Here is a 12,332-nt window from a genome sequence, read left to right as displayed (position 1 = left end):
TAGGTGGCCTGTATCTCCGAAACAACACACTTCCGGGCACTGTTCCTATTCTCAAATTGTACCTTTCGTCATCGTCTATCATCACTCTGAGTTCGTCCGTAGTCACGGAAATACTTTATATGTTTAAGACATTTATGTGCATTGTGATTGGTTAGTGTAAATTTGCGTCAGAAGGTTGTAACAAGACACACAGAAGGCTATCGTAGTTTCAACAGGTTGTGCGAGCAGACTCATACTGGATATTAAGGCTTCCTGCAAGAGATAACTGGAAACCCACTATTTATACTTGATCTTATGACAATCAACTTGACTAACCTATTTGAGCTACCCTATATCCTAGAGTATTTCACATCCAAATATACGGTATGTCCACCTACCTAACACTGTAGACTTTGGACAAGGATTGTGCATGATTGCCACCAGCATACTTCTAGTAAATACGTCTCCAAGTACAGAGCCACACTTCAATAGCAGTTGTTCATATGGGTCCAACTGGTCGTACGTCGTTAATATCCTTTCTGAAATTACAAAAAAAAGAATTTCTGTACAATGATGACAAGCAACGTAAAAGCTGCGACTGAGGCTCCCAAACTGGGTTCAGCGAATGAATTACGTAATTTAAAGGATGGACGATAAACTGAATATACAATTAGTAACCGAATAATGCTACAACGCTTGGAGGAATATTCTACCATGAAAACAAAGAAAAAATTGCATCTGATACACAGTGAAATTTAAAGTCATGGCTGAGTTACAAGCAGTGACAAAAGTTGGAAAATGACCTGAATATTGCATTGTGGAAAACAAACAAGACGTGGGACAAGAAGCAGTCCCAAACAGTTTTCAGAAGGTAATACCTGAATGATTTAATGGGGAAGAAGCATGGTGCTAGAGACGCGGCGGAAGTAATTTCACAAAGCGAGTACATTAGTCAGGGGTCTGTGTACCTAATGCAGACAGTGACGTGCAACAGGTGGAGAAAATGCTGATAAACGGAGAATTATGGATTGCAGCACATAACGACTGGATGTGATCAGTAGTGCTCCTAAAGAAGGCAAGCTGCATTCTCCTACATGACACTTATATCGCTACGTGCAACACAGTTTACTGGAGGAGATTGGAAACGCCATCAAGGCATACTTTCTTATCAAAAGCTGTCTTGTCCTCCTGATAAGTGTCATTGATGCCAATGGATCAGCAACAACGTATGTACAAGACAAAGCTGGTCCTCTCCAGGTTGGTGATTTGCATTCTTTAGATTACCATAGCTTATGATACTTTAACATATGCTGGAGTACTGTCGAAAAGCATCCATGTCGGGAGGCCATATGTTCAAATCTTACAATTTGCCTGTCCGACTGGGTTTTCGTGCGTGCCTCCTCACTGGTAAGTCCCAGGAGATGAATGCTAGGATGACACTTCCAACACATTCCCTGGATAAGTCCTTGCTACATCTTTCAAATACTCCGTAATGTTTCCATCAGCATTTTAATCTGGAGGGGCGTTAGTGTAACTTAAAGTATCCTAAAATGTCAGAAATCTCCAACAATGCAAGGTAGCAGTGAGCAACATTATCACACCCCCGACATTACGATATTACCTTGCTATGTGTCGATTTTACTTGGTGAAGCTAGGGACATTATTACACTTTGCCACGTTTCAGTTACGCCATCTTAAGTGCGACTATAGTGTTTTCTCCCGCAGAAAATTCGACAATGATGAAACGTACGTCTTCTCTCTGATAAGTCCTTGTTATTCGCACAACTCTTACTTATGAGATGAAGCTAGTAGAAATAAAACAAAAGAAGCCGACAGAATAATCTCTTATTTCCCTCAAAATCAAACCTGTTAAACGCTCGTGTAACTTCCTTTGGATTTTCTATTGTGATAAGAGAACAACTTCCTCGTCCGCTTCTGTAAGTTTGAAAGGGGAGGAGCAAGACATAAGTAATCTTCCGTGAGGCAGTATTACCTCATAGGCACTGGTTTCATTTTGCAGACCAGCCCTTTCTAGCAGACCAGCCCGACTACTGGTCTTGTTGCTTTCGCAACTCAGGAAGAAAGCTCGCGCTCAATCACCCTCTCTTGGTATTTCTCTCATCTGGATTCCCTGAGTACATTTGCATTGACCGCATACATTATTCCGCAAACTCAATACACATCGTTCAATAGGTAATGTGCCATGCAAGAAACATTGACAAATACAATGCTTTGTGTTGCGATTGGCTCTCCTTTTGGATGTGCCGTGTGAAGTTCTCGGCGATACTTCACACACGCTGTCATTGCAGTTGACTTAGACAATATGGAGGAATATACGTTTAGCGAGTATACAAATATGCTTCTGATTTATGGTGAAAGTTCATGCAATGTTCATAAGCTGCTTGTTGCTTATATGCAGAACTCTTTACGAGTCGTTGTCAGACAGCTCAACCATGTTTCCGAGAATTCAAGTTCATCTGTAGGAAACCGATAGCTTTACAATAAACAGGAGCAACTACGGTGCCACAAGGACGTGTCGTGGACTTCACAGGTGCAGTTCACGTAAGATCTGGCTCTACGAGCAGCGGCTTCACCTGTACTATCTACAGAAGATGCAAAATATAGGACTAGGCTATTTTACACCTTACAGTGACTTTTTTGGTGCAAGATTTCTGCAACGCTGTATGGAAGACTATTGCTTTCGTCGGCTGGTATTTTTCACCAATGTTGCGTTACTCACTCGAGGAGTTATGTCTAATATCCGTAACAGCCACATAAATAGGCTAAAGAGAATCCCAATAACTTAGAGCCCATGGCTACTAATGACGGTTCGCTAATAATATCTGAGTTGGCATAATCAATGATCATGTACTACACTTACATTCCTATCTACCTCACTTCAATGTGCCTACTTATTTACAATTGCTATTAGACTAGTTACTCACTTCACTAGAGGATGTTCCGCTGTTTACGCACACACACGTGGTTCAAAAACACCATGGAACTTTTTGTGCACTTTCCAAGCATGGTACCTGCCCCACTGAATTGTATATTTCACAAAATACGGATTGGTTGTGGTGACCTTTCAGCATAGCCACTGCGGTCACTTGATTCCATTCCGTTGCATCTCATATTGCGAAATCATCTCAAGCATGTAGTGAATGCGACACTAATTTCATGTCTACTAGTTCTTCAAGAACTCATACATACTCACTGACAAGGTAAAGAATTGCCTGATATGTGGGACTGGGTGTATCGGAACTTGCTGTGCAGATATAGTAAGTGCACGGACATTCATGGAGGCCATTTTGAGAACCCGTTAAAATATCTATTTTAGAAGTTAAAATCTTCCTTCGTATTATGCGTAAATAGTGGTGTCACGTAAACTGTGTCTTGGCGTATGTTTAACATACTGTCCGCCCAATGGAATCGGTGGCGTTTCTCTCGAGGCCAACACTGCGTTGTGATAGGACTTGACACACTGATGGCATTTGCAATCTTGTTCAATATGGGAATAAAAGTTTTAAGAGGAGGACAAATGATTCTTGCCTTCTATACTAGCGTCACTGACCATATCAGGTCGATATGTTCCGCACATCCATCATTCGCCATTTATTGGATTTCGGTCCACTTCATGCATGTCTCGTCCATGTCATCGGATTCCACAATGTGTCGTATGGATTTTTCTTTGTTTCCATGTATTGAATTTTCTCTCAATCAATGTAACATGAAGTTTGTTACAGCCTGTATACTCGACTACAAAAATGCAACATAAAGGACAAAGGTTTTATCCTACATTTGCAGATTTTGTAAAGGATGAAAGTACAATGATACTAATAATGCGGTGTGACTAGTGGACATTATATGGAGCACTCGTAAATTTATAGCTAAAACTGGATGAATGTTTCTTTGTATGTTCCCATTCTGTATGTTTCAATACTCAACAAAAGGTGGGAACGAAATCACAAGTAGTACCCGTATAAGTACTCCTCTCTCTTCTCTTGGTATGCAGGGTGGGCAAAATGGCTTTCCCCAACACAAAACAAATATTTCTTCAATTATTGAGGAATAATGAGTAAAAGTGGATCTGAAAGGTAGGGGCACATGACGTCACGCCGTGCCCGTGCCTATTTTTGCCCATTGTAACTTTTTAGAAAGTGGGGGATGCCACAGATATTTTCTACAGCACAGACTTTGTGCTCATCTAGTATATATATATATATATATATATATATATATATATATATATATATATATATATATATATATATATATATATTTATATATATATAAGGTAGGGCTACGCCTATAAAGTAACCGAACTCTTACAGAAACAGCCAACTCCTTGAAAAATATTACCGTAGTGAGACAACACTGACAGGACCTATTCTAAGCTTCCTATTAGTGCCTGATTAAACCGATTTGATGGTTCACCCTGTTTGATGTAGGGTAAACGTGTGACAGACGCATATAGTGTGAGGTTGTCATATGAAACTCACGCATCGAAATCAAACATTTTACTATGAAGTTTTGTAACAAATGCAATAATTCTTTTAGTGAAATGTTGAAGATTTGGTGATCCGCCATTATCAAGAACTCAAATGTATCAAAGATACAACCTTTTCAAATATGGTAGCAAAAATGCGTAGGAGGTTCAAAGCGAGACTTCTCTTGAACATCAAATAATAAGAAAAATATGAAGAAATCTTGTACACTAGTGAGAGCTGATAGTCATGTAAGCATGCAGAAACTGTCAACCATGCTTCAGATAAAGGAAGAAAGGTTTAGGTTAATTTAACCAAGGATCTAAAAATGAGCAAATCGCGTACTTGTTTTGAGGAATGTCGTTTTTTTGACAGAACAGGAGAAAAAACAATAAGAAAAAGCTGCTAGGATTGGATGGCTACCAGATACAGAACAAAAACTTCCTCAAATGCACTGTTGTGGGCTATGTAACATGGCGTTCAACAGTTTTGTACGACTATATATACATGTATGTTTTTTTTTTTTTTTGTTTCTTTGCACACTTACCAGGGATGAAAATCAAGGGAGACTCGAGAGTACGGCATCTGCTAAGTAAAATATCAAGAATGAATGCAGGAAAAAATGTATAGAATGACACGAAGATATGGACACTCAGAGAACTTTTAGTTTTATTTGTTGTTTTCCCCTCTTACAATGAGGATCCAGTTCCCAACAAAGTCGTTGAATGTCACAAAACGGAATGAATCAAAGTTAAAATGGTTTTGGTGTACTCTAAATGTGAAATAGTTGTACGAAATTTCGATGAATGACTTGTTATTTCAGTTTTTTTTAAACGTCTGAATAGCAAGAGGATAATTCCCCACCTACACACGGAAAGAAGTCCGTTCTGCAAAGTAAGAAGAAATTAATAGTGTCACATTGTAAATAATTTACAGGTAGGTCAGTGCTGTGCCCGGGAGGAACGGAGGGTGAGTGGAACGACGGCCCAGGGCGTCGAAGTAATGGGGCACAAAATTCGGCAGTTAAAAAGAAAAGATATATATAAAATGTAAGGAAAATGTAATAAAAAGTGCTCAAAATTAAGGAAAAGCAGAATATAATTTAAAAAATTTTCTTACACTTCACGGTTGATCTGTTGGCCTCACTCATATGTACGTGGGTGCCGTCGTATACTTTCGCCCCGAGCGCTGATTTTTCATGGCACGGTACTGAGGTAGGTGCTACCTAACACCAAAATGAAACACACAGGGCGAATAAAAAGAAGATTTGGAATATATTTAGCCCGCTTTTCGACTCCTGCTCTACATCTTCATGTTGAGATTTCATAAATGGAACTTATGTCTCATATTCAACGTAGTTATATTAAAGGATATTTCAGATATTGTACTGGAGTAATCGGTGTTCTTGATTTTGTTTGATCACCGGTGCTACTTATTCTACATCCTAACGCTGACACTTTAATTGATCAACCATGAAAGTTTGCATGTGTCACCGATCTCCTGTGCTTGTGCCCTTATGACGGAACCTAATGAAACTGTATCTATTAATGACAGTCCTTCCTCTTAGTTCTGGAATTCCATTTCCACCTCTGATTCTTACCCAGATACAAATTGCATCAAACTGGTTTAAATCGACACTAATAAGAAACTTAAAGAAATGTCGTTCCAAAGTTGTCATACTAGGGTAACATTGCTAAGTGAGTTGGCTATTTGCCTAAACGTTCGGTTAGTTTATGATTTTCCCTTACATTTAAATTTTAACTTACCATCATATTTACTTGACAAGCTGGCACTTGAAATATCATAGGTGCTCGAAAAAATAGCAACTTTCACAGTTGTTGGTGTAGACTCCTGCAACAAGAAATGTAAATATACTATATTACATTACACAACATTACATTACATTTACATAATTTATTCCCAATTGACATGCAAGTACCTTTTTAATTTCAGATATTCTCAAGCCCGTAGTCTAGAAGGGACTAGCGCGTGCAGCCACCCCATGCCCTAAATTACTTTTTGCTTCTTGTAACACAGAGCGTCGAAAAGAATTTTCAAACTGACTGAAACCTAGGTATGATATCTTGCAATTGTATATACCTAGGTTTGCCATATTTTAAACTAAGAAAAGCGAGGGATTCTAAACCGTAAGTACTGATGTGAACTTGTGTATTACAAATAGTGACCTGGGATCCTTCGGACCATTTTTTTTCCTTTTTAGTGATTTCTTTGTTAAGTGACCCTTCCAATGGACTTTTCTAAAGAAATTAAAGTAAAACAAATTTAGATTTTGTCTTTAATGTTTTATTAAGTTCAACAACTCTGAGTCTTGAATTGTAAAGTAAGTAAAATAAGTATTACAGTAAGATATCTGTAAGGTAAAATTTAAAAAAAAGAAAGAAAAGAAAGAAAAGAAAAGAAAGAAAAAAGCAAGCGAATGACATGTTGCTCATACGGCTTTTTCTCAAGGAACACAAAATAATTTCGAATTGTTTTCATAAGAAAGAAAATATATATTTAGGAGTCTGGTTCATCTCATAAAATTTCTAATCATTTTAAAGGATTTTTGCTACTTGAAATCGAACTAACATATAAATTAACCACGGTTTCACAATATATGAAATACAGCATAAATATTTTAAAGGAAAAAAATATTAATAATAAATCTAACCTAAATGCTAAGGACACCGTAATTCAATTTGCAATCGTTTCTGAATATATAAAGACTAGGTGAACACATAGACTAGGTAAAAATATAGATTTGTTCAGCCTGGGCTTGAATCTAAACTTAACTCAATCACGATTGAGATTAACAGAGAAATGTAGCGGTTTATGTTGAATATAACAACACTTTATCAACCAAGTCGTCTTAGATTTCTCTCCAATCCAAAAAAGTGGGTGGGTTTTCGTGATTAAGAGATGATTAAACGGGCAACGAACGTAGGACCTGAAAATCGGGTGGTACCCGCTAAGATCGGGTAATATGGCAACCCTATATATACCAAATTAAATTCAATAAAGCATACTTTACTTTTTTTGCAGAAAATATTGTGCTTTTTGCTACATACGCCAAACATACCACATAACACATAAAATAAATTGAATTCTATATTTTTTAATATTTACAGTTAATGGTGGATCTTTGTAGTATTGGATTGGTGTACCGTATTACTTGTCGGTACAACATATCATTTGAAACAGGAACTACGCTTGGATACAGATGCCAGAAATAAATAAATAAAACAGTTTACTGTGTTCCTTCATGTCTTTGTCATTGCCCTTCAGCATTCATTCCTTCCCCTTAAGAAATCGTACTGGTTGCGGGGGAGATTCAGGTTATAATTACAGTCAAACTTATTTATAAGGACATCAAGGTTTCAAGATATATATATATTTCTGGAACAGTGCCGTTATAAACGAGATGTGTATTATGAGCACTAGGCATTGAAAGTTGGGAATAATTAGATTTTTGAGCTCTTATGCAAACCTATAATAATTTACAAATACGAGTTTGATCAGTTGGCTGATTTGGAGTTTAGCATTCCTTTCATTAGTGAAACTGTATGAGACATTATATAGCTTAACATGGGATCCGAACCACATAAGCTTCCACCACAAATCGTTACACGTCTCTCACACCAAACATGCTAGTTGGAGATATGTTATATACGAATGTCATGCATTTGTAAATGTTGTACTGAGCATGGTATATGATCATTTGTCTTATGAGGAATGTGTAGGACCAGAGATGGCGTTGGTCAATGAAAAGTTGACTCATGACCTACTGGCACACCACCCTTTGTAACCCACGAACAAATAACCCACCACCCACCGTGAGTCACTTAGACCCACCACTCACTATGACCCACTCCGATTCACCACCCACCTCGATCCACCAAGATCCACCACCCGCCATCATTATTAGTCATCATCATCATCATACGTATTCTGCCATTCTTGGCAGGTTACTTGCTGCAACTCAGAAGCTGGGTGCTCCACGCTAACCTTTTCGTCCTCACGTACGATTTTTCTGTTTTGATATCGTCCATTAATTCTAGTCTCTTTCGCCCCCATCCCTTTCTTTCCTGCCACCATACCATCTAGCACGTCTCTCATGATACAATTCTTTCTTACCCAATGCCCCAAGTACTTTCTCTTCCTCTTCTTAATAATATCTAAAATTGTTTTTTTCTCCGCCATCATTTCTAACACGAACTCATTCGTTTTCCACTCGACTCAGCTAATTCTTATCAGTACACTTCCTCTAAATGTTCCGTTATTTTGCTTTGAATTCTCTTGAATATGTTAAGGTTTATTGTAGTTATTTCAATGGTTATACTTTCCCAGAAATTATGAATTTCCCATGTTTGAAATTGCAGCATAAATTACAACATACATTTTAGTTCCATTAGAATAATACATGGTTTCCACTTGACTATGGCATTCAAACAGGCGTGGAAGTGGATCTGAAAAAGTAGGGGAACGCGTGACGTCATGCCGTTTGCCCATAGTAATCTTTTAGGAAGTACTCGAACACCAACAAGTAAATTAGGAATGTGTTCAAACATACGTGTATTGTTAATTTTCCTATCTTGCATTGCTTCGATGTAGAAAATAAGCATTACTTTCCTTGGATGCATGATAACCGGGGACACCAACTTTCAAGAATTGTCAATAGCGACTATAAGATATTGGTGTGACGCTGGGATAATTTTCTTTGCAGTATGTCTCTATATACTCGTGAAAGCATTATCCAACAGAAAGTATGCTCTTAAACATTTTTAACATTGTTTCACCATTTTGCGAACTGGTTCCCATTTATGATGCTTTGCGTTCGTTTGATTATTAAATCATATATTCCCATAAAATTCAAGATACATCCCAGAAATTCAAGATACTTCTGAAAAAGTATCATGACCTTATGTTCAGCATACATGGTAAAAACATGTCTTCAAAAGGTGTTCAACAACTTAATACACATGTGTGTTGGGAAGGGAGTGGAGGAAAGGTGAGAGATGAGTCATAATTACCATGAAATCTTACATTGCTCTTGTCATAAACCAACATAAAATATGTCGATATTTGCAAACCTAACTTTAATTTCATAATGTAGAAAGAAAATAATTCTTTCTGTTCACATGCAATTCTCCTATCATGACGTCATTAATTTTACTTTTCGATTGCCAGTGTTAGAATAGCATCATTGGTAAATTATGCCTTATTTCTGAAAAAAGTTGCTGAAATTCATTGAATTTTAGAGGTGAGAAACAGTGGCGAGGCTTGAGAGAAGACAGGGGAGACAATGTCTACCCATTAGAATTTCATGTACATTAAGTTTAGGTCTTTTTCTAACTTAAAAATTCCTATAATTTATTCCTTTTTTAAGATGAAAGTAGATAGATCCTTATTCACAAAGACAGATCGTTGACCATCTAGCGGAATCGTGAACATTATCCCTGTGTTAGATCCATATTCCTTGCATCAACCTATAGAAGCGTAGAAGTACGAGCTCTTAGCGTTTAAAGAGCCAGATAAATACTAGCCTTTAGAACCTCTCAGAAGACGGCGACCTCTCCGTCTTTTCAGAGATTGCAGTTTAGTTTATTTTAACATAGATTTGTAAGATGTCATGGTGCCAGATACATGCTAGTTTCTTGTTTAATTCAAATCACCTTCGAGTCCCCTGTATAAAATGTTAAATTGTTATAACGTGCTGTTGAAGAACGATTTCTTTTTACTCATTTTGTCGGTTTGTGTGTCTGTCTAAGGCTCGGTTCAGACGTGCAGAAAAGTCTGTTGCGGGCCCGCAACAGACTCGCAGCAGACTCGTGCGGGCGTCACAGAGCAACCAGTTCAGACGTGCAGAAAAGTCTGCTGCGGGCCCGCAGCAGACTCGTGCGGGCGTCTCAGCCCAACCACTTCACATAGAGATAGAAAAGAGCTCATTTTATTTTCAGCTGCAGTTGAATAAAGATGGAAACTGAAAGAAGAAAACGTGCTGTTTTTGTACACTTAGCCAGTAAACTCCTAAGGAAGAAACAGAGACGATACTGGGTTCATCCGTATCACGACTGCTCACGACTGCTTAAAGGTGAATTTTCTTCCATGTTTATCGACTTGCGCAATGACGAAGAAAAGTTCTTTAATTATTTTCGCATGAGCATCACTTCATGTGATGAACTCTTATAGAAAATAAGTGATAAAATTAAAGCAGAAGATGCTTTCATGAGACTAGCGATACCACCAATTGAAATGTTGACTGTTACATTAATGAGTTGATTTTGAGTTTAACGTTCCGTTCAGCAGCGAGGCTATATGAGACGTGGTCCTACTGATTAACGTGGAATCCGAACCATATGAGGTCCCGACGGGAATTGAACCCGCGCCTCCCACGCCAAAGGCGTGTTCGCTAACCGCTTAGCCACGGAGAAGCTCTGGCTGTTACATTAAGGTAAGTTAATTATGTTAACTAATTATCATTTGTAAGAGCACAGAAAGTTAAACATTCGGAGACCTATTCATTGACATTTTCAAATGTTATTAGCGGCCACTGGCATAGTTTAACAATTGCGTGACTAATTTCGATTTTTTGACATAGTTGGTGGTTTTAAATTAAAAATTAGACATTTTTTTAGACTTCCCGAATATCCCGCTCAAGAGGAGGCGTTTCAATAATAGTAAAATTTCCCTTTATTTATTCAAAAATTACCGAATGTGAGAATTTGTTTCAATTAGAGATATAAAATTCGCCATGTAAACTCATAATAAAAGTAATGGAGCACAGGTTTCAGTGTCTTTGAAAATTTTCTCTTGAAGGGGAGATGGGGGATTTCTATAGTAGTGGGGTCCGGTGGCTCAGTGATAGAGTGTCCACCTCTGGTTCGATCCCAGCTTGCGTCAAGTGGGCTTTGTGGTGCGAGAAGCACCATTGTACGTGAGTTTTCTCGGGGTTCTCCCGTTTCCTTCCACTTTATTCATTGCACCATTTCATTAATTTATCATCATCATTTCCTTTAGCCTACCCGGTATAATCGTGCGACGTAAAACTCAAGGATTTCATTTCATTACTATAGTACTGACATTTCCCGTTATATATTGAGAAAGCGTTCAATATGAGGACTCGCTTAGATTGGAGATGTGAAATTCTTAATGTAAACTCTTAAATAAAAATAATGGATTTAGTGTTTCCGAATAATCCATGTCTAAGGCGAGAAAAAGGAATCATTTTTATAATTGTGACATTTAACGATAGAAGGTTTTGAGGAAATCCCCAATACGTGTAGCACACCACAAGGAGGCAATGCAGCAAACGGAAGCAGAAACAGATGGGTTGATTATTTTGTAAGCGACAGAGGTAGAGTTCTATGGCAAGATAACTTTGTTTAGGTTGTTCTTTATGTAAGAAAACATTCAGTTGTTACCTCTAGAATAGTAACGACGTGCACAATATTATGAATTGTACGAGAAACACAAATATTTCTGTTACATATTGAGCATGCTTTTTATTTTTTAACCACATGAGTGCCCTGATGTTCAACAATTTTCGTGTTAACTCTATTTAAAAAAAAAATAGTACATTAACAAATAAAAACAACAATCGTCAGCCGAAAAACGATGTTTTTTCTTTGTTTTCTGTTCTGCAATTATGTTGATGGTTGTTTTGGACTTCAGCGTCCTTTTTGAGCACAGAGGCTATATAATACGTGACCTTGACCTAAAGTATAATGCAACGTACGTTATAAACAGTCGGTTCATTCCGGAGTGAGTTGCAAGAAATCTTATCAAAGAAACTGTATTAACAATAAAGGCTTGTTCTCCAAGCGTATTTGTTTATTGTTATTACAAAAAAGTATTCATAGCCTCGCTGCT

The 12,332-nt window shown here is 37.7% G+C and overlaps 1 protein-coding gene across 1 annotated transcript in view; it reads right to left on the bottom strand.

The window, feature by feature from the left end:
• LOC145672642 (adenylate cyclase type 10-like) overlaps window positions 1-12,332 on the bottom strand; it is a 387,700-nt gene that overhangs the window by 109,705 nt on the left and 265,663 nt on the right. Inside the window, exons 15-16 of the mRNA XM_081741804.1 lie at window positions 6,230-6,314; window positions 378-518 (exon numbers count right to left, since the gene is read on the bottom strand). Of these exons, the coding sequence (XP_081597930.1) occupies window positions 378-518; window positions 6,230-6,314 (226 nt within the window). The remainder of the gene's footprint in view (window positions 1-377; window positions 519-6,229; window positions 6,315-12,332) is intronic.

This window comes from Thermobia domestica, chromosome 16, assembly GCF_964235325.1.
Source record: "Thermobia domestica chromosome 16, izTheDome1.hap1.1, whole genome shotgun sequence".
NCBI classification, from domain to species: Eukaryota; Metazoa; Arthropoda; class Insecta; order Zygentoma; family Lepismatidae; genus Thermobia; species Thermobia domestica.
This window is presented reverse-complemented; position numbering and strand designations above follow the sequence as displayed.